This window comes from Oenanthe melanoleuca, chromosome 15 (assembly GCF_029582105.1).
Source record: "Oenanthe melanoleuca isolate GR-GAL-2019-014 chromosome 15, OMel1.0, whole genome shotgun sequence".
Classification (NCBI taxonomy): Eukaryota; Metazoa; Chordata; class Aves; order Passeriformes; family Muscicapidae; genus Oenanthe; species Oenanthe melanoleuca.
Window position 1 is genome coordinate 12,345,308 of NC_079349.1, and position 23,170 is coordinate 12,368,477.

Consider the following 23,170-nt stretch of genomic DNA (forward strand, 5'->3'; position numbering starts at 1 on the left):
TTACCTCACCGTATAGTTTTCCTGTGGCCATTTTCTGAAGCTGTGATTGTCAGGGCTTTTAATTTCTCATACATATGAGAGCTGTGTGAGAATTTCCCTAATACTTGCAGGTGATCATGAAGTATTTGGTTTATCTTTACATAGCTGAGTTTGGTTTCCTGCTGTTTATTCCATGCTGTTTAGGTTTCTGTTTGCATTTACCTCAGTTTAACAATAATAATTAACTCAAAGCACTGAACTGATGCAGTTATCATATTGGGAGAACAAACCAATAACCCTAATGCAATAAGCATTATTGCAACTTCCTGGTAATGAAAATTCCAGTAGCAGAGTACTTGATTTAATTTTTAAGCTTTGAGAAAATAGTGGTCGTGTTAAAATGACTTTATGACTGACTTTCACTTAGAGGCAGCTGCTTAATGCTAGGAAAAAGCTTGGGGTGTGAGGAAGAGCTGTAGTGGCTTCATTGTTAATAGAGGGAATGTCTGAGCTCTTGTTCACATTTGAAGCCCCAAGCTGCAGTGTGCAGCTATATTTTTAAATGACTGATGCTTCCCCAGACAGTCTGCATGACACTGTTTACTCCCTTCTAGTGAGTCTTAAGTGTTTTTAAGCTGGAAACTGCAGAGTTAATGACTCTTGGATATTGCTGCCCTGTTCTCCCACCAGACCACACAGCTGAATCAAGTGTATGTCTGTCTCCTGAAGTGTGTGGCCAAAATAGGTAAGAACTGCTCACTGAGAGATAGGATGTGGGACCTCTGAAAAGAGATATCTGACACAAAATCTGGCTGTTGGTGAGGAGAATCTGCCTTAGGGTCCCAGGGGCAGTTTTGGTTGCAGTTGCTGTGGACATGGCACTGAGGATGCTTCCAGGAGAGACCAGTCTCCCTTGGCTGTGCATGGCTTTGGCAGTTTCCTTGGCAGGAGAGCCTGGCTAACCAGCACAGCTGCAGCCTCTGAAGGGCCTGCTGAGCAGCCCTGAGCAACTTGGCTGTGTTGTGTAAGGACAGCTCTGACTCAGTGGGGAATGTAAGCGTGTGGTTCAGCTTCAGCTGTATCAGTGTACAGGGCAGAATGAGAGCTCCCAGGCTCAGCAGTGAGGGCATCACTTCCATCCCATTGCCCTCTTAGATGGCATCACACCTCACTCTGTGGTTGTGCATTGCTTGTTGGGTATTGAGGCACCTTAGCAGCTGTGTGCTCTGCTGCTAGCTGAGGGGTGGGTGGGCACTCACTGCTGGCTGAGCACCTCAGGGTGACTCAAAGGTTCAGCATTCCTGCACACAGATGCTCCTCATGGAGTAATACTGTTCCATACCAGTTCAGAAGCTTCTCACATGACAGAAAGTTGCTCCAAAGTCAGCTTTTCATAGTTTCTTGCTGAATTTTCTATCAGTTTTGCCAATACTGCCATGAGATTTGTATCTTAAGTATTGGTATTTTGAGCAGATATTGAAGAATTGAAGTTGAATGCTTGTGGAACAGTAGTGGGTTTGCAGGCTGGGATATATGGAATATATCATGTATGGAATGTATCATGGAATTGAACCATAGTATTAACAGAGCCATTCTAAATATACTGCAGCATTGCAATCCCAACAGTGATAATGATGCCAGGGCTGGACTATGAATACATCCTCCACGTGCACACTCATGTGATAATGGTGAGAATGACAGGAGAGCACGTGCTAGGCTTGAAGATAATGTTTCCTTCTGTTTGATAAGGAGTGCAGCATGATTGTCCTTTGCTTCTGACCTGTCACACTCCGTGCTCTGGGGCTGTCCAGGGGTGAGTGCAAGCAGCAGGGTATGGGCAGATCTTTCCCTTGAATGAGAATTTCTGCAGTCCATGCAGAGAAATCTGCTTCTGTTGGGTCTTTCATTGGCTGTGACATGTCAGGGAGATAGTCCTGGTTTTCCATCTGCATGAGAAATCCATCTTCTAGCTTTGGTCTCCCAGGCTTTCCAATTTTTCTTCTTGCTTAGGTTTTTAGCTTGCTTGTGTAGTAGTTTATTCCTCATCAGGCAGGTTGTTAGAGGGGAACACCTGGTAAATAATACTTGTAGGCTCTGTAGTAGATTGGTGTGAGCTGTTCAAATATCTGCTGCTTTGTTACTCCTGACTGCTCCTCCTAATGTGAAGGAAGTATGGGGGTTCTCTGGACAGGAAGGAACATGTGTCCTGAGAGCCAAACTATCAGAAGGGCACTGCCAGGCATAGCTGTCCTGATAGCAGTGAGGATGGATTCACAGTGAGGAAATCAGTAAAATACCAGCTCTGAAGCTGCCTGGTCTTTAAACATACAAACCCTTCAGGCAGTCTAGAACTGGTTTGTTATTGCAGGCAAATGATGACCTGAAGGACACTTTGATCTTCCTTGGAGCTGTCCTCCTCACTACCTGCACTAGCAGGAGATGTTTGTTTTTTGCAGAGGAATGAAGATTTACTTGTAGCCACAATGCATCAAGTTCTGTAGTGAAAAGCCTTAGTTGAACTAAAAGTGAAAGTGAGGCAGCCTGGAATGGGATGGGATTGCTAGTGACTGCTGAAGGATCTATGCCTTGCTCCAGACTTCCCTTTCAGTAGGTGTCCTGGGGTTCTGATGGAGTTTAATAGACAGGTTGACTTAGTAGCAGAGACAGATGTTGACTTGCAGTGGGATTGACACTGTAAAAGGGGAAAATGTGAAGAGCTGACATGCTCTTATGCCCTGATTCCCATACCTGTGCAAGGCCTGTACAGTAAATGTGGGCTGCTGGAAATCTCTCCTTTCTGTTGGAGCAGGGTGACAGCTCCAGTTCCTCAGTCCTGCTGCTTGAATTCCTGGTTTCCCCTGGAGCAGCTTTGCTCCTGAGCTGTCAGAGCAGCCTGCAGCCTTGCTCTGGGAACAGCACTGCTGTAGCAGTTGAGTGAGCAGTGGAAGCCTGAGTAAGTACCACTGGCTGTTTCTCAAGTCTGACATCATATCCAAGAATTAGATGTCTCTCTCTCACCATGGGGATAATGAAATAATTCCTACTGTGTTATTCATTAACTCACATTTCATTCAGTGGCTCCTAAGAGGATAACGAGTACATTAGAGGTGAACTTGCTTAAGACTTCTGACATCCTTTTGGTAAGTTAAGTAAGAGTTAAAGCTTGGCAGACAAAGCATGGCAGTGGGGCCTGTGCTGTGTTACACAAACTGACTTGTGAGCTAATTTAGTGGCTTTTTTTGTCAATGGTTTCAAGAAGATAGCCTGCTCTGAAGTTGCTGCAGAAATAGCTGGTGCCCAGAGCTTCCTGGTACCAATGGTGTGGCTGCTGGTGAAGCTCCCATGCCAGCTGGGAGTGCTGGTCTGTTCTGAAGCCTTGCCAGGGGTTTGCCTCCCTCCCAAAGAGCTTTGTCTGTGCTGTGCAATTGAGGCAATAAGCTAATATAAATAAAGATTAGGCTGTCTGTGGGAGGAATGATGATTGGATATTCAGGAGTCCTGACAATCTGTCTGATCTTTTGAGTATTGCTGTGAGTGTGCTGACATCAGTAATTCATCCCCACAGATAGTAATTGAGGTAGTTCTAAACAGAGGCTGCAGTAGGATGGGACACTTGAAGAAATCCAGAATTTCCAGGTGGCCCAATAAGATTTTAAATTATCTGGTATTTGTAGAAGCACTGGGTGAGGTGGCTTTATCTGGGAAGAAGTTGTAGGTGGTGGTCTGGTGAGTCAGGCCAGTGCCATCCTGGAGAGGCAGGAGTGTCCCTGCCTGGTTGTGGGCTGTGGTCCTGGCTAGGAAGTTGCTGGGAACCTTTCCAGATGTGTGTAGAATTATGGTTTGGGTGCTGAGTACACAACTCCAGGCCTGAGTGCCTGACTGCTGCTCAGACCCCTTGTGGTGGAGCTGTATTTCCCAAATGCAGAGCAGAAATACTATAAAAATTGGGAGTATTCACAAAACTGAACTCTGTTCTGGGCACAGCTCTTGTGAATGCTGTGGATCCTTAGCAGAAGAGGTGCCATGAAAGGAGCAGTGCAAGAAGGACTGACCTGCTTCAGGACTCCACACTGACTGCAGGGTTTAAGGAAAAGGACTGTATGAAAAATTCTGGGAGTTTTGTCCCCCCCAGCTCACTGGGTGAGGGTTTATGGGAAGAAGAGGATGGAGAAGGGATTTAAGGATCATACATATTGCAAGAGAGAGCAGAAGCTTCACAGGTGATCACAGTGCTTGCATTTCCTAATGTGTAACCCTTCACTCCATGGTTTTTATGTGGGGCTGCTTTAGGCTGCAATTACAAGTTGATTTCCATGGTGTGTATGAGCAGTGAAAATACCTGCTGGGTCATTAATGCAGGGCTTGGGCTGTCAGCTTGGCTCCCTTGTTTACTCCTTGTGCAATTCCATATAACAGCTTAAGCCAGAAATCCAGCACTTAGCTGTGCCAGCCTGTCAAGGATCCCTTCCCTTACAGCAGCACTTCCACACCAGTGCTCTGACTTCCAGAAATATGTGAAATAGTAAAATACCAGAACAGACCATTCTGTCCTACCTGTTCCTACAAGATCTGTTTTTCAGCACCCAACCCACTGGCAACTGGAAAAGAGAAATCTTTAGTTCAGGCTTCAAGTTGTTCAGGCTAAATATGAAAGTATGGCTGTAAGTGCTGGTTCATGGTGGCATTTTTATTTTGGAGGCCTCTCCCATCAGGGGAATTCTCATGGAACAGTTCTGTCAGCTGGACCTGATGCAGAGATGTGGAGATCACAGCTCCCAGCTAATGACACTGAAGTGGTACTTCTAATAAACATACCTACCTTGGATCCTTGTCCTTCCTTGACAGACTCATCTAAACTTCCACCTAAGCTTTCCTGCATAAAGATGTAATCTTCCATCCAGGAGAGGAGTTTTGGGCTTTTTTTTTTGGTGTTTGAATCTAAATGAGCAGAACTGTGCAGGCTCTGAAATACAAGACCTGAATGCTGAGGTTGTTCCTGCAGTGAGCTGTTATTTATCTAAATTACAGATGCTTTTTCATCTCAGCTCTGAGAATTTGCTTCTAGATTTGTCTTCACATGTAGATTTGTGTTACACCAGCTGCATAACCTTCTGAAATAAAGGCTTACAGTAAAAGCAAGGCACACTTAAGTATTCTGAGAATTGTTCTTACCCTTGTTCTGTTTTTGCTCAGAGCATGAAGGTTTCCTTTGCCTTCAAGTATTTCTCTGAAGTTGGTTTCAGATTCCAATTTTAAAATTGGAATTGATTGTTGAGAAAGGATATGCCTGGTGATCCTCAAACCTCGGCTGGATGAGTCCAAAGAACAACTTGATGGGATGGAACTGTGCCAGTGGGGGCTTGTACTCCCTGGTGTGTTGTTCTCCACTCATTCCAAATTGCTCTGGATTTTTTTTGCATATTTATTGATCTTGGTTCTTTGTACGTTCCCATTTGCACTTAAAGGAGCAGAAGTAACTTCTGTTTGTTTTGTAATTGGATATTCAGCCTTGGTTCTGTGACAGAAATCTGGTGGGGAATTGAAGGAAAGCTTTCTGGGAAGTTGGGTCCCCCTGGATCTGATGGCAAGTGTTACTGCAGGCAGCCTGGAGAGTTACAGGAAGGGGAGAGATTCCTGCCCTCTCTTGGTTTGGATCTTGACCAGAGATTGCACCTCATAAGATGTTTAAGGAGGTCCTTGAGTACCTGAGCAAATGGAGGCTCAGAATTGTGTTTGCACATTGCCAGCAGCTCCATCCTGTGCAGCACAACCCAGGGTGTCAGCTGAGGTCAGGGGCTTTGCCATTTCATTTCAGCAGAGGAAAGGCAGTAAGGCAGGACCCAAACCCCAACGTTTATTCCTCCTTATCTATATTGTAGCTATTTTTTCTAAACCTAAATTTGCCAGATTTACTTTTTCACTCCAAACAAATGCACCTTGAGTATTTTGTCCTTATGGGTGTAGTGGCAGATTTCTCAGAGTTCATGTTCAGTTAGTACAGGCTTGGTTTTGCTGCTCAGGTGGTTACTAGAGGGTGCTTCAAATGGAATGACAGAGACCAAAAATAGATTGATTTAGTTGATCTTAATTTTTACTGTGAAGTGCCACTTCTGTGTCTTTAATTGAAGCTTGAGATCTGCGAGTCACAGGTAAGAGCTGCAGTGTTACAAATGTGACTTGTGCTATTTTCACATCTTTAGGAAAGCTCGTGGATTAATACAAACATGCTCTTGTATGTTTTTCTAACTTGCAATTTAAAGGGGCATGGTAAATTTACTGTAAGGATGGTTATAAATCTTTCTGTTCTTTAAAGGAAGGTTAAGTCCTGCTGGCTGATAATGATTTAAATGCAAAAATTTAAATGGATAACTGCAGTCTCCTGGCATACATATTTTTTAAGATCTGGAATTAAATGAAAATTACCTTCCCTCATGCATTGATAACAGAGTGAGCTGTGAACTGCTCTGACTTCTGCAATGCCTGTGGGAGAGATCTGGACGTGTTCTGTTTGGGTAATGTGCTGAGAGCCCAAACCTTTGTTTCTTTAAAATGATGATTTATCTCTTAATTGCAACCAAGTCTTTCTTAGTAAATTAGGTTTGTTTTGAGTCACATAGGGAAGGAGTGAATGTTCTCTAAAGGAGAATTTTTTATTACTTATATTCTTTGCACTATTATTCTTCCTTCTCAGGGTTTGTTGTATCTACCAAAAGGAATGAGTTTCTTTAGGGAAAAATAGTGAGAGAAGTTTTAAGTAAGTGTTTGTATATACTAATTAGTTGTGCTTTTGCAAAGGTCATTTAGTATGAAATAGGATGCTGGAGGAATATCTCTTTTAGGTAAAAACTGATCTGTAGAGAAAAACTGCTGTAGAGAACTTGGTGTGATCTGATTTAAGTGAGCAGGTAGGAAGGGAAATCTTCCTGTTCCCCAGAGAAACTCGTTCCTGTTGGAATCGCTGTTTGGATGGCAGGATTGACCAAAGGAGATGCAGGTACCTTATAGAATGAATTCCCTTTTCCACATCAGCCAAGTATCTGCTGGTATCCTTCTCTGGAAGCTTGGACTTCAGTGGATTTTAACTTTAAATAAGACTCTGGCAGTTAACAGGAGCTCTGTCAAACCTTGTTTCACTAGCAGAGCTGCAGTCTGTTGCAGAACTCAGTTTCAATTCTAGCTGAAACTCTGTTTTGATATACATCCATGCCTCAAGCAACCACAAACCTTTCTTTGGTGTCTCTGAAATGCCTAAATATATTTAACTTTGGCTTTGTGCTGTTTAGTTTTTTAGAATAAACATATTCTGTTAATCCAAGTAAATTCCTTCCTGGCACTGAAGGGCTGTGCAGCTTCAGTGTAAGGGAGCAAACCTGTGTACTTTCAATATTAAGGAAGTTGTTGTGGAGAAAGTATTTTGGGGACTTGTCCTGACTGAACTCAGCCTCCCTGGGCAGTCTGGAGACATGGCTTTAGAAATTGTAGTCATTCTTGCTTTTGACACATTCAAGATTTGAACATTGCAGAGCATCTACCTTGATTTAGTTGATAGCTGGAGGACTAGTGGGCTTAAAGATACATAAAAGTAGAAAAATATGCCTTAGAGTCAACTGGTTCTGAAGCAGCACTGTTGTGTCTCTGGAGGAATGCATAGTGCAGTGTGACAAAATTAACTGCTCTATTAAAGACCTCTGTACTTCACACCAGATACTGCTAATGTGTGTAATTGATCTTCCAAACCAGCTACGGGAATTGAAGCCCATTAAAACATTTCTTGAGGCGATCACTAGAGCTGCAAGACTCCTCCACGGGCCTTCTGCCTCCCACATCAAAGGGCTGTGCTGCTTCAGTCCCTGGTGGCTGCTCTGCTGAGGCTCTTGGTGAGGTGCAGTTTCACTGCTCCTCACTAAAGCTGGATACTCAGGCAGCTCCCAATCCCTTCCCCATGTGCCTTCATGGGCAGGACCCTCTTTAAGATTCTTTTTCTTTGCCTGGTGTTTGTTTGAGTTGAGGTCCATCTCCAGCTCTTATTTAAGTGCAGTTTGTGAATGGAAAATAGGATTTTGCTGTTACATTTCCTGCTTCTGAAATTAACTGTGACTTTCCACAAGTGGAAAAAGATAGGAATAAACAACTGTCTTAATACTTGGAAGATACTGAGATGATTTAACTACAGGAGGGAAAGTATTTGCTTTTCCTGTTATTTCTTTTTGCTTTAGTGAACTGAGGAGCTGTAAGGCCAGGTTGAATGGGGCTTGGAGCACTGTGGGATAGTGATCATAGCAGAGGGTGGAACTGGATGAGCTTAAAGGACCCTTCTAACCCAAACCATTCCATGGTTCTGTGAATCAGCTGAGCAGGGAAAGGCCAGGGAGCAGCAGGTTTGCTGGAGGCAGTGTGCTGGTACATTATCCAAACCAGTTTGTCCCTGGTGATCTCAATGCAGGAATTAACAGGAGAAGGCATCAGAGTTCTGAGTGTGTCTTGCTCTTACCTACTGTGCCTGGCTGAGGGCAGTCACTGGGAATCTTCTCCCTCTGTAGGTAACTTGACTGGAAACTGCTGAAAGTTTGGAGAAGCTGGAACTGATGGCAATGCCTTGTTGTCCTCCCTGGGAGGAGTTGCTGCTCAAGTGCAGGGTGGGCAGGACCCTGTTGTGGTAAATCCTGGGTGTGCCTGGAACTTGCTGGGTAAATAGGCCCAGCAGAAAGTGCTGTGCAGTCCCTTGAGCTGCTGGGGTTTCCTGACACAGCTCTTGCTGGTCCCCTTATCATGGACAAGCACACTTGGCTTTATCTCCTGCAAATTTAACTCTTGCAGTATTTGCTCACACGGAGCCCCTGGGTGAATGGTGAGTGCTCTTGGTGTCTTGGCAGCCTCGTGGGTCATGCCCACAGAAGTGTGTGGGCCCCTCTCTAGGGAGCAGCTTTTTGTGAGCCTAGAAAAGCTACTCTGATCCTTGATTAGCTCCTGAAACGTTCAATTTAGGGGGTCACTTCATCAAAAGGGGTGTCTTGTAGCTGAATAAAGCTGTCTCTCAGCTTAGGAGAGCTCTTTCAATATGGTTATTTTGTTCCATTCAGAATTGTTTTGCATGGACTAATAAGGGAATACCTGAGCTCAAGGCTTTCCTTGGATTGAATCAATTACTATTTTGTACTGTAAATAATGCTGTGATCAAACATACTTGTCCCCTGCCATGGTAATTGAAAAGACTTTGAAGGGAAGGGCTCTTAATCCTCAGGTTCACAGATTCTGGCAGAAATACATGAATTACTCCTAAAAGCCCCTTCAATTCCCTTCAGCACAGAATGTGTGCCTGACAGCTCTAAAGTGGATCAGGGCTTTGGGAGGGTGCTCGGTGTCTGAACTGTAAACTCTGCCATTCAAACTGAAACTACTTGAATATTTTGCAAGGAAGTGAGCAGGCTAAGAGATGAACAAGCTAATTGATTAGTTCTGTAAAGAAATGCCATTTCTGCAGGAGCTGAAGTGATTATTAAGCTGCCTCCAATTCTCTAAATCTGAAATATTGGAGTTTTTCAGGCTGTGCTGCTCTGGAAGCAAACAACATCTACAGCACTGTAGAGTGGTAGTTCCATGATCTGCTCTGTGGGTTAGTTTTGTCCTGTGTTGAGGAGTTGGAATATGCCATGATGGGTCTGAAATGCCAGAGTTGTGTAAAATAAGGAAGGGGGTGTTTTGTTTGGGAGGACTATGGGAGCAGTACCCTTTCTGCTGGCTCACCATACTTCAGGGAATAGCAGCAGAGTCTGTTTTAAAGCAAAACCACCTTAATACCACATCAAAAAAGGCACTTTTGGAGTGTGCCAAAATTTTGCAAAGTGCTGGGTTAGTTTGAAATATGAACTTTCCCAGTTGTGTGAGGTGATGCAGTGGGAGTCCTGGAACACGGAGCCTCCCAATGGCCTCTGTTCCTCGATGAAGGCAGGGAGGGTGTTTGTGTGCATCTTCCATGGCCTCCTTGACAGGACTGCTCTTTTCAGTGCAACTAAAGAATTAATGGATTAAAGCTTTACCCATAATTACATTGTGCAAGGTGTGCAAGCAGAGAAAGGGATGCCTTGATAACAGCAAACAGATTTTGTGTCCTGCTGTCCCAGGCTGTGCAGCACAGCAGTGCTGGAGAAAGGCTTTGGTCAGAGTGTGGGGGACAGGACACAGGGAATGGCTCCCACTGCCAGAGGGCAGGGCTGGGTGGGATATTGGGAAGGAATTGTTCCTGGCACAGGATGCCCAGAGAAGCTGTGGCTGCCCCTGGATCCCTGGCAGTGCCCAAGGCCAGGCTGGACATTGGGGCTTGGAGCAGCCTGGGATGGTGGAAGGTGTCCCTGCTGTGGCAGGGGTGGCACTGGATGAGCTTTAAGGTCCCTTCCCACCCAATCCATTCCATGATTGACAGGCCCCTGTGGGGACCAAGGTCCCCATTAGGAGCACCTTGTAATAACTTAGGCATTTATTTCTCAGAGCATTAATAGATCATTAATAACAGGTATTTGCTGTTTCAAAAAAGTTGTCTTATGACAAAAGCATCCGGTGGCATTTTGTTAAAGAGATTTTCAAAGCTTTATGCCAGAAAAAGTGTGGTGAAAATGAGGTCAGCTGAGGAGCTGAGAGCTGTGACTGTGTTGTCCTGAGGAAGTTAAGGGTGGGAAAAAAGTCTCATGGGAATCTATCTTGAAACTTCAGAGGAATCTTCAAATCACATTTGCTTCTTGATTCTTCCTATTTTCAAACAATTCTTTCTCTTTTTCATTCCTTGTCAGTGTCTGTAGTGTCGCTGTCAGGAAATCCCAGCAGGTGAGGAGCTGTCCTGGCAGTGTGGATGCTCCTCTGGGAATGGCTGCTGCCCCTCCCTGCTGCTGAAGCATTTACAGGAAGGTCTGAGCTACAGCAAGATGTGACTGGAGGAGGGAAGGGGGATGAAGAAGTGTTTTGGGAGGATGAGTAAAACCATGGAGACTTTGATTAACAGCCACTTCTCCTTGTTTGCTGCCTTCCTTCTAGAGAGGCAGAAAGAGGGGAGGGAGTGTGACTCATGGCAAATGGGCTCTGAGGACCTTCATGGAAAAAAGGGAACTGTGAGGGGCAAATTATTCCCTTCTTTCTCCATCATGCCTTTTCAAATGGAAGTTTCTGCTGCCTAGTCCTACCTTGCTGTTTGTTTCATAGCTCCAGTCTGGTACTGCCCTGTGTTTCATGGCTTTTTGGTTACCTGTTGCATAAATCCCCTTCCCAGCACACCTGGTCACCTTTCCAGCTTACAACCTCCTCAAATCCACTGGCTCTGTCCTGTCAGCTTCCATGCTAAAACCCAGATTCAGTTCCTTTCTTTCCAGGTTTCTCCACAGTTCAGACTGATCTGTGTAGCTGTTGTAGCTGTTCCTCCTCTGTCATGCACGTAAATAAAACAGAGGAATATGGAGTAATTGAAATAAAAGGAAAATTATAGACATGGTACAGAAGATTATTATATCCTGGCTTATGGAGGAATAATTGCAGCCTTTAGATCTCAGGGTTTAATCCAAATGAAAAATGAATTAAAAGAGAGCCTGACATTTTGTAAAAAAAGTGAAATTTTGTTGTGGATTTTGGTTTCAGGCTTGCTGTGGTCTTTTGACCTGGGTTGTTTTGAGATCAGTGAAGGAAAATACTGATGTAGAGTCTGTTATTCAGGAAGACTTTCCTAAAAAGCCTCTTTTTTTGGAATAACTAATGCTGTTATCCCAGCTAAATACTGATTTTTATTCTTTACATGAATTATGGAAACACTGGACCTTTGTTAATGCAAAATCAAATTTTTCAGTAGTATCCATTGCTATCAGACTCCTAGAAGTGCTTCTCTTGCCTTCCTCTGCCATTCTAAGCTCTTCTTTCCTTTCAAGATGTTGGTGGTTTTTTTGTTTTTGTTTTTTTTTTTTTTTTTTTCTTTTACTTTGTACTGTTGCTTCTGCATTTAATTTCTGAAGAGTGCAAGAAGTGATCTTTAACAAATATGCAAAGATAATCAGCTTAATCAAACTGCTTTAAAAGCAAATTAATGCCACTTCTGAGTGGGAAGATGAAGGAAGCCCAAATGCTGACCTGCCATTAGTGTATGAGTCAGTGCAGTGACAGATGTTGACAAAACTTTTTTGATGCTTTGGATTCTTATAATTAATTTTATTCTTCACTCATAAAAGCAGAGAGAACAAAAAGTGGAATGAGATCTTTTCCAAATGCTCTGATGCAGGACAGTTCCATCTGTGCTGTGGGAACATGGAATGTTCTATGTAGCTGTTCTGCTCTCCCTGTCAGGTATTGGGGTGTTGCTGTGTGCACACCTTCATATCCAGCTGGAGTGATTTCATCCAGGGAATTGGAGAGAGCTGGGGTTGTTCAGCCTGGAGCAAAGGAGGCTCAGGGGGGCCCTTGTGGCTCTGCACAGCTCCCTGACAGGAGGGGAACAGCTTCAGGCTGGGCCAGGGGAGGCTCAGGGTTGATATTGGGGCAGATTTCCTCATGGAAATGATTGTCCAGCCCTGGCACAGCTGCCCAAGGCAGTGCTGGTCCCCATCCCTGGAGGGATTTAACAGCTCTGTGAATGTGGCCCTTGGGGACATGGGGCAGTGGTGCCAGATCAGTGCCTTAAAGGTCATTTTCAACCTTAAAGGTTCTGTGACACGTGGCACTGAAACCAGAAGATGCCCCCCTGAGGATCAGCATTCCTCCTTGTCCGTGTGCATGGCTCAGAAGCTTCTGTTCAGGAGCAGCCTTGCCCCATCCTGCCTCAGGAGCAGCTGCATTCCCAGTGCTCCCATCCCTCTGTAGTTTCCAGTCAGCCACCAGCTGACCACATCCCCAGCTGGTGGGCAGCTGATAGCAGCACTGTGTTCCTGCTCCTGAGCACGCTAAGAATTGTGTATAAATAGCAGGGAAAGGAAGCTCAAATCCACCAGGAAGAGCAGAAAAAGGAGAGAGGAGGACAACCTGTGAGCTAAAGTGAGCAGCCAAACCCAGAGGTGATGAAATAAATGGGGGCTGTGTGGTAATCCATGCAAGAGAAGGTTCCCCTCGTGGCAGAGCTTGGGTGTGTGGGGACAGTGACATTGGGAAGTTCAAAATGTAAACAGGAATGCAGAACTTCTCATCAAAAACCACACTTGCATAATGTTGGGTTGGGACATGGTGTGGCACAAGTGCTGTGGAAATGTCGTATTTCAGCAAAAGGAGGGGAAAATACATCTTCAAAAGAGTCAATTAGCAAGAAAAATGCTTCATTTGGTTGTGTTTGTTTACATCTTTATGAGGGTAACTGGCAGCTAGAGAAAATCTGGTTTTGTTTTTCTCCCCAGTTATTTTTCCCTTGTGCCATTTCCATGCTTATCAAATCATGGCTCTCCTGCTTTGGCTGATAGAGCCTTTCAGCAAAGAAACTGTAGAGACAACTTTCCAATCACCTAATTAAACAAACATGTTGATTGAAACTTCTCCAGAGTGCTTTCCCTAGCTATTTGCCAATGTTTTATTAAAATAAATGTCAAGAAAAACACTGTCACAGACTCAAGTAATTTAGATTCTGGAGTTCCTGTAGTCCTTCACTACTCAGAGTAGGGCTGACTTTGATGGGGTAGTCCTTGGAATTCCAGGGGTTGGGGTATGGCCAGGAATGAAAGTTTTACAATTTGGAAACCATTATTTGGAATTTCCCCCCCCTCAGCTGTGCCATTACTTGTGTTTCACTGTATGATTGATATACAATGATTTACTCTACTTCTCCATAACATCTTCCAAGGAAAAAATCCCATCAGGAACTGGTGTTTTGGAGACAGCCAGCAGAACTCATAGCAACGTTTCTTCTTCCAGGCAGCTTTCCCCCCTTATTTTGGCAGAAGTTGTTGACTTAGGAAGTGATAACAGTGGAGGTTCTTATCAGGGCCCAGCAGCCTTGCAGCAGGAATGCTGATGAGCGTGTCAGGGGGCTTGGCTGAGCTCCGGCAGCAAGAAAGCGGAATTATTAATGCTTATATTGGAACATTTTTCTCCTGTTTTTGAACTTCTTGACAAAACTCTTGAGATTTGGTGGCTTCTTCCAAGCCTCATTAAAATCAATAAAAAGCTTGTTGCAGATTTTGTGAAGGGGTTTTTTTTTTTTTAACCTCATTTGGACTGAAACCACACTAAATCAGTCTAGCTCCTGCACCCGAAATGTGTATCTTGCCTTTTGAAAAGCAAATCCATGGCCAGAACAGTCTCTGAGGAGTCATTCTAGAATTGTAGAGTCTGCCTTCAGAGCTTTTTTTGGTGTGTTTAATGAACTTGCTCCCTATTCCCCTCAAAGGTGACTTTGTATCAACAGGCAGCTGTGAAGTTGAACTTGTTGCATGCACAAGCTGGTGCCTCACAGTCACACTGTGCCCATCCCCATCTGGGTGCTGGGGTTGATTATCGACCCAGAAAGTTATTGGGGTTGCTGTTTGACTTGTTGGCTGAGAGAGATTTTTTTAAAAAATAAAAACAGAGTTGACCTCTGTTGCAGGTAATGAAATGTTGCTTTTAGAAACTCTTTTATGAAATGGTAAATGGAAGTTTAGCTGAGGTTTTGGACAGCTGGCATTGACACAGGGGTTTTCTGTTAGAGCACATCCTCAGCTCCCTGTTTGTGTAAATGCTGAGATTCCATGAGAATTCCCTAAAGTGTCAGTGAATTCCTTCTGGTGCATCTCAGTTTGTGTTAGAATCTCAGAATCATGAAAACCCTTCATGGGAAGGGACCCACAGGGATGAAGGATCCATCCCTGTCCCTGCCCAGACACCCCAAAATCCCACCCTGTCCATCCCTGGCAGCTCCTGGAGCTCTGGCAGCCTCGGGGCTGTGCCCATTCCCTGGGGAGCCTGGGCAGTGCCAGCACCTCTGGGGGAGGGAAGAACCTTTCCCTGAGCTCCAGCCTGAGCCTGGGCAGTGCCAGCACCTCTGGGGAGGGAAGAACCTTTCCCTGAGCTCCAGCCTGAGCTGGGCAGTGCCAGCACCTCTGGGGAGGGAAGAACCTTTCCCTGAGCTCCAGCCTGAGCTGGGCAGTGCCAGCACCTCTGGGGAGGGAAGAACCTTTCCCTGAGCTCCAGCCTGAGCCTGCCCTGGCCCAGCTCCAGCCATTCCCTGTCCCAGGAGCAGAGATGGGAGCTGCCCTCAGGAGGAGCTGCAGCCCCTGAGGAGTCTCCCCTCAGGCTCCTCTGCTCCAGCTGAATATTCCAAGTGCCTTCAGCCCCTCCAGGCCCTTCCCCATCCTCGTGCCCCTTCTTTGGTCCATCTCCAGCAGCTTTAGATCCTCCTGACATTGTGGTTCCCTAAACTTCCCCCAGCACTTGAGGAGAGGCCACCCCAGAGCAGAGCTGGACACCCCTCCCTCACCCAGCTGGTGATGCTGGCCTGGGGCACAGATCTGTGAATGCACTATTTTTGATTCTCATCTTCTTAAACTTTTTCTTTCTACTCCATCAGTCCTAAAACTGTATCTCCTTTTTCTGTCTATTACTTACTTTCCCTGTCATAATTCAGAAACTAAAGGATACAATGGACACAAAATACAAAAATATTTTATTTCACTGACCAGAATGTGAAAATTATCAGTAGTTGTGGCACATCAAAGTACAGGCAAACTATTTCCAGCAGCAGGATTATATGATGGAGAAACTGAGACTTTCCAGGCACATCCACATGCAGTGTGCTACTGGGAGAGTATCCAAGTTTCTGTGAAGAGCAAATCTTTGGATACAGGGGAGTGGTGTCCCATCAGTTTGGCTGCTTCTGTGCTTTAGGAACAGTTGGGTCAGTCTGGAAATTTTAATTTTAGGGTTTGGGTATTTTGACATTAAAGTTTGTCCTTCTGATGCCACAGGAGACATCTGTTGGCGTGACTGTAGAAATGAAGCAGATCAGATATTTTTCTCCGTGTAATTTTTGACAAATGTATCTTTCTGGCTCAATATCTCATTTTTGATGCGATAAGTGTTTGTACAGCACAGAAAATCCAGAGAAAAGAGCTTGGCAGGAGTGGCCTTGTGAGCATTGGGGGGTCTTCATTGGCTTTCTTGGGGCCAGAAATGTCAGTTGCAGTGGAAAATTAAACCCACTCTGAAGATCAGTATAAATCCAGTTGGATCTTCTAGAAAACTTTCTCCTGTAGCTTGTATTGTGAAGTAATTTAGTAAATGGATTTTATTGTCAGAGCAGAGCTGGAGCTGAACAAAATGAGAATTCTCCTTCCATTCTGCAGTCCTAGAAGAGGTGTGGATCACCCTGAGGATGGGTTTGTTCACTCATTTATGAAATTCTGAATTGCTTTGTGGCCAGACAAGAGGCTTTATCCACATGTATCCATGGGAATCCAGTCCTGGAATTCCCTCTCTGGGCATGTTAATCTCTTGTTACAACTACAAGGCACTCAGACTTTCTCTTTTTCCTCTTGAATTAATCCAAACTCCCCTCACAGTGGAGTGTCCTGCCCAGGCTGCTGGTTCAGAAGTGGCTTTTTCAAGGGAAGTTGATGTTTTAAAGTATTGTCTTTGTATTTGCAGCTGCCAATGTGAAGTATCAGAAGCGAACAGTTGGAACTTTCTGGGACAAGAGAGGACTGTTTATTCTCTCATACTTAGGTAAGTGTTGCATGTTTGTAGATTCTGTGCTCATCATTGATTATTCTCTTAATTAAATGAAGTGTTTTCCAAGGTCCTAGACAAAAATGAGTATTTCACTGAGTTGGAGTTTGCAACCTTTAATTATTGAAAAAGTTTTTGACTCTTAGTTGTGCCCAAGCTTCAAACATGATTGTTTGTCCTGCTCCTATTCCTGAATAATGTGCAAATATCCATGTTGTCAGCTGCTCTCCCAGTAAATCTGCTGAAAGTTACTGAGTCCCTTCAGCCTGTGGTGTCAGGGAAGAGGAGAAACCTTCCTGTCAGGGGCTGAAATGGGGGAAGCTGAGTGTTTGTCCTTATCTCAGAAATTTCCTTCCACCTGCCAAAGGGGGAGAAGTGGTTTCAGTTTGCAACAGAAGCATCTTTTGCTCAAGGTACAGTGCATTCCTGAATGTTCAATTCTCCAATTTTCTAATGTTCCTTTGCCAAAAAATTGGAATTCCAAACTCAGAGAGCAACTGTGCTGCAGTATGTAAATTGCTCAGGGATCAACTCAGTCTGATTTTGATATTAAAATAAATAGAATTCAGTCTGGATGGGGAAGGTAAGGGAACAAAGTGAAATGCTTGGATTCTTCCTTCTTCCTTTTTTCCCCTCCAGTTTTTCCTTTTCCTTTCTGAAAGTCCAAGTGCATTTAAATATATGTGAATTTAAATGATCCTTTATTTAGCTAATCTTTTTTGTTTAGAATCACTAGCAAACAGATGGTTATTGCTACTCTTAATTATGTACATAATTCAAACCAGAAGGCACATCTGAAACAAAAGGTAATTAAGATGTTCCCATTGAGGCTGAACAGAGTCTGAGGTTACAACCTTTGCTCATCATTTATCCTTTTAAGCAGAACATAAGGATGGAGAATTGACAAGACAATTCTCTTTTTTGACATAATTTAAGACACATGGAATTGCAGGTAAAAGGGCAGACAGTGAATTGATAACATCACCTTTTGGCCTCAGTCCTGACCAAACCCAATATTTGTACCAATAAAACCAAGCTTCATTGCAGTGTGTATAAGCTGGCTGCTATTTTTATGTGATCCTATTGATAAGGAGAGTGAATTTAAGGCTGCTTTCCTGGCCAGGTTTTTTATCTGAGCTGTTTGTACCTTTCCATTTCATTTCTGGAAGATGGATTTTATTGTCAGAGCAGAGCTGCAGCTGAACAAAATGAGAATTCTCCCTCCATTCTGCAGTCCTGGAAGAGGTGTGGATCACCCTGAGGATGGGTTTGTGCAGCCACTTGGTGCTGGGAAAGGAATGATTTCTATCATAGTACTCACTGTCCATCAGCTCAGGGAGCCTCACTGTAACAATTCAGCCTTTTTGTTATTTCTGTAGCAGTTTCCAGCACTCCATTGGTGGCAGGGAAGTGGCTGAAGCATTTCACTGATGCCCAGCAGCAGCCAGAGGAAAGTGTTTGCTTTAGAACCAGTCCTATAACTTCTTGTACCATTTATCTTGGCAGCATCACCCTTTGGATCTGATAATCCTGACCCAAACTGAAACAGATTTTTTTTCCACACAGCTTTCCCAAAATTCACCTCAAAAAGGAAGATTCTCACATGGAAAAAGCCACACTGTCACAGTAGAAACTGTTCTGCAGTGAATGCAGGAGTTAAACTGAAATTTGGTACTTTGGGTAGTCTCTGCTGGAGGTTTATGCTGGGTTTTAGGAGCACAGTTGTAAGATATTTTAAAAGACCCAATTTTCTAAGCTAATACTGGTTTTGTTAATATGTAGGTAGTTATATAATAAAGTTATAAATTACATATGTCTAATCAAACTGAAGTATGAAAGATTTTTTTCCAGCATAGTGCCTATTAAATTAAAACTTTTCCTCAGAGATACTAAGCAAGCTTCAAATTTGTAATAAAGCAGATTTTAAAAATTAAATTGGTATTTCTTTGATAATTGCCTGTGAAGCTGAAGGAGTTCTTTGAAATAACAAGGTGTTTTTTTATATCATACAATCCTGGAATGGGTTGGGTTTGAAGGGCCCTTGAAGCCCATCCAGTGCCACTCCTGCCATGGGCAGGGACACCTCCCACTGTCCCAGGCTGCTCCAACCCCAATGTCCAGCCTGGCCTTGGGCACCCCCAGGGATCCAGGGGCAGCCACAGCTGCTCTGGGCACCTGTGCCAGGGAACAATTCCTTCCCAATATCCCACCCAGCCCTGCCCTCTGGCAGTGGGAGCCATTCCCTGTGTCCTGTCCCTCCATCCCTTGTCCCCAGTCCCTCTCTAGGTGTCCCAGGATTTTATATCTACTTTTTGCATTAATTTTAGTGAATCTATGGCAGTTTGAGCTCGATTCTGCTCATCATTTCCCCCCTTTATGTAAATATATTTACAAACACATGTACTGAAGGTACTTGATGTGCAGCTGCTGCTCCTTTGCCCTCTGTCAATATTCCATACCAAGTACTGGATGTGTTTAAGGCTCCCTGCAGTGCTGGGAGCTGATGGATTGAAGTGGTTTTCTCTGTCAGCCTCAATACTGATAATTTGAAATACATTTAGAAGTAAACTGAGATACAAACTTTGGGTGTGAACTGAGAACTGACTGCACTCCTGTGATGTATTTTCATTTGTAAGTTTTGTGTGCCACAGTCTGCAAGCCCCATAAATACCTGAGTGAATCCCTGATGAGTAGAAAAGGGAAGAACCTACCTGGATTTAAAAAGCTGAGTGTAAAATCAATCTCAAACCCAAATTGTAGTTCCTGTATTCACTTCAGTCATTCAGTTTCTAGTTAGGTGATTTGCATAAACCTCAGGACTGTGTTAATTTGCACAGGATCAAAGTTTGTGGGGTTCTTGGATAGTGGAGAGAGCAAGTCCCCAGTGTAGTGGTCTGGATCTCCTGGAAAGGTCAGTGCAGGAAAATGGATATTTTGGTCTACCCATGGATATCCAAAATGAGCCATAAGTGTCAAATGAGGATTTTTATCCCAATTCCAGTTCATAGGCCATAGTTGAAACAATCTTGTTCAGAGGGATCCAAACCCTGTATTTCACACCAGATCAGCCTAAAGGATCCCAACAATCCCTTTGGATTTGTAACCCACAGATTTCTGATTCACCATCTGCAAACAACTTGGGAGAAAATTCCAGGGGATCCAGAAAGATGAATGTGTTTTAATTTAAATTATATCAACACTGGTCTAATTGCTGCCTTCACACAGGTGTTCTCCCAGCAGCACATCCAAAGGTAATTTTTCAGGATGAACAGAAGGAACCAGACACATTTTGAAACAATTTTGGCTCTCAGGAGAGGGAGCTTCTATGGATTTCGTCTTTGCATAATTACTGTTTGCTCTCAGTTTTCTAACAGCTACATTCACAGTCTTTAAAAGTTAATTTATTTGCCAAAACAAAATGGATCTTATTTCATAATTATACTTTCCTGGTTTTCTAGATTTTAGTAAGTGAAGAGCTCAAAGTATTGCAAGTAAAGACGAGGATTCCTCCTCCTGCCCAGGGCCTGTCATGGTAAGCAAAGGGGCTTTGTGGGGTCTGTGACAGAGCAGAAGAGTTCCAAATGGGAAAAACACTGGGGAATTCATGTTTACATGTGGGGTTGTTGAGTTTTAGGCATTTGTGCTAATGCTTTTTGCCTAATGCTGCTATAAATCTTCCAGCTTTTAATGACTTTATTAATCAGGCTGTAGGAAGGAAACCTATTGCTAATACCAAATTTGTTGTCTGAGGGCCTGTGTTGAAGAGCTTAGAAACTTCAGGGAGTTACTGCTCCTGGAATTCTCTGGACACTTCATCCTCTGGGAGCTTTTTCTTGGCTGTGGATGGTTGGGGAAGGTGGCAGCAGGTGCCAGTGCTGCAGGTGACTGTCCCACTTTGTTCCTCAGGATGAGGAGACTCAGCACAGCCTTGAATGCATCCAGGCTAATCAGATTTTTCCCAGGAAGCAGCTGATCCGAGAGGATGAGAACCTTCAGGTAATCACCACACTGCTCCTCTTCAAATCACACTGCCTCCAGCTGGTTATGGATTCTCTGGGATCTCTTCTAGAACTTTAATTCACACTTAGCACAGAAACACCTTTTCCTCTTAAATACTTCTCTACTATTGGTAGGACAAAGAACTTGGGGCATTTTATTACAATAAATTCCTTCAAGTGTCTGAAAAATATCACTGCTATCTGTGCACTTAATTCCAAGGGTCAGGTTTTATTCCATAGTTTAGAACTCTGTTGTTTTGAAAAAGCAGCACTAAGCTGGTTAAACACTGCCTTTACATCTGGTTATTGTGAAGCCAAAAGTCTTCAGTTGCACAAAAAGAGGTATTTAAATTTTTTTATTTTCCAAAACTCCTTTTGAAATCAGTTTAGTTCAAATGATTTACCATAGAATCATGGAATAGTTTGGGTTAGAAAGGACTTTAAAGCCCTGGCCAGGGACACCTCTCACTGTCCCAGGCTGCTCCAACCCCAATGTCCAGCCTGGCCTTGGGCACTGCCAGGGATCCAGGGGCAGCCACAGCTGCTCTGGGCACCTGTGCCAGGGAACAATTCCTTGCCAATATCCCACCCAGCCCTGCCCTCTGGCAGTGGGAGCCATTCCCTGTGTCCTGTCCCTCCATCCCTTGTCCCCAGTCCCTCTCCAGCTCTCCTGGAGCCCCTTCAGGCCCTGCCAGTGGCTCTGAGCTCTCCCTGGATCCTTCTCCTCTCCAGGTGAGCACCCCCAGCTCTCCCAGCCTTGCTCTCCATGCAGACACTTACACCAACTGATATATTTTTATTTGATTCAAGCTACTTTGGTGTAAAACCAGATCACTTTCAAGTTGAGCATTTACACTTTTTATCCAGCTCAGCTAAACTGGGCTTAAGTCACATTTTTAATTAACCAGTGACAATTTCCATGTGTGGTGTAATGAACTGCAGGTTTTTGACTTTATGAAGCAGCAGCTTGTTGTGCATTTTCATATTTACTGTGAGAAATAGGGAGCAAAAAGCTTGATTTGTTCAAGCTCAGCTTTGTAGCATTTAGGGATCCAGCCTGGGCTGGTTACCTGGGCTTGCTGGGTGACTAGTGGGGAAGGAGCAGGGAACATTACTCATCCTGGATGTTGTGCCTACTTTACGATAAATTTAATAACATTATGGAAATGCCACTCTCCATTAAGTAAGGAGTGAGAGCATAAATCAAGGGCTTTGTCAGCCTGCTTGCCAAAATGTGAGGATATTTTTCATAAAAATTCATTGCTTTCCCTGATCAGGCACTTACCACTGAGGAAAAGTAACATAAAATAAAGGGATCATTTCAGAAAAAGGCTGCAATTAACCTCAGAGCCAATGTACCTGATGTTCCTCCTTAGCAGCAGTAACAGGGCTGAATTCTCAGCAGGCTTTGTTTGATTTCTTGTGCTGCAGGAGGGGCAGATTTTTGGGAAGTGGTGTCTGTAATCAGATTTTTGCTGCCTTCCTGCAGGTGCCGTTCATTGAGCTGCACGGGGAGAGCACAGAGTACGTGGGACGAGCAGAGGATGCCATCATTGCCCTTTCCAACTACAGGCTCCACATCAAATTCAAGGAATCTGTTGTGAATGTAAGTGCTTCCAGCTGTTCTGATCTCAATGGAAATGACAGAATTTGGGATAAGATTACAGTGATCTCCCCACTTGTAAGAATGAAAAATCTTTTTCTGATGTTCAGATCGATTTCTTAGGGACACTAAATACATATTTAGGCACCAAAGCGTGACTCAGCAGCTCTGAAAATAAGATATCATAAGGAAATGTCACATCCTTCAACCTTCACAGCTGGCTGTGTCAGCCACCTGTTGTCCCCAAGCTCAGTGGTGAGGAACAGTCCAAGTTCCAAGGGGCTTTTGGAGCACTTGAACCTGATTTGTGCCTTGCTTGGAGCTTCAGAAGCAAGGCATAAAAAATCCAGCTGCTGCAATTCTGTGCCAGATGTTGGGTGCAGTCTTTGATGTAACAGGTCAGGAGTGAGACCTCACCTTCAATATATTTCTTTAGGGAGTTTTATTCCAAGTTCTATTCCTTAAAATGGTTCCATGCTCACCTGCTCTGCTTCCAGACACAGAGAAATGGTGTTGGACCCTCCTGGGCAGTGCTGGGATGCTCACACAGCCCAGTCTCACCAGGTGGGGACACTTCCAGTGTGGAAATCAAGAGTGTCCTGAGGAATGCCAGGAAATGATGGAGTTCCTTTATTAGAGAAGCCATTAGAGCATGAGCTGCACTTCCTGTCCTTAGGATAATTAGGGATATTGCTTTATAGGGATTTTCAATTCAGTATTTTTGAGCATAGCAAGAATTGATGTTTTCTCAAATCATGTTCCTTGCTTATGTTCAGGGAAGAGTCCACAGAAGCTTGTCCATATTCCCATGTTAATTTTAAATCCCTGACTTTCACATGCCTTCTCATTCTGTGTGGTATCTCATTATCATCAGCATCATTAAGTAGAAATGATCAGTGTAGAGGTAGAGCAGTATGTAAATCATTCTTTGTAACCA

At 44.0% G+C, this 23,170-nt stretch overlaps 1 protein-coding gene across 7 annotated transcripts in view; it reads left to right on the top strand.

Annotated features, from left to right (window-relative positions):
• MTMR3 (myotubularin related protein 3) overlaps positions 1–23,170 on the top strand; it is a 72,250-nt gene that overhangs the window by 13,996 nt on the left and 35,084 nt on the right. For all 7 annotated transcript variants that reach the window (XM_056504743.1, XM_056504746.1, XM_056504742.1 and 4 more), the window contains 4 exons: positions 16,552–16,629; positions 20,091–20,164; positions 20,539–20,628; positions 22,120–22,236. In XM_056504743.1, the coding sequence (XP_056360718.1) occupies positions 20,162–20,164; positions 20,539–20,628; positions 22,120–22,236 (210 nt within the window). In that variant the 5' untranslated portion in view covers positions 16,552–16,629; positions 20,091–20,161. The remainder of the gene's footprint in view (positions 1–16,551; positions 16,630–20,090; positions 20,165–20,538; positions 20,629–22,119; positions 22,237–23,170) is intronic.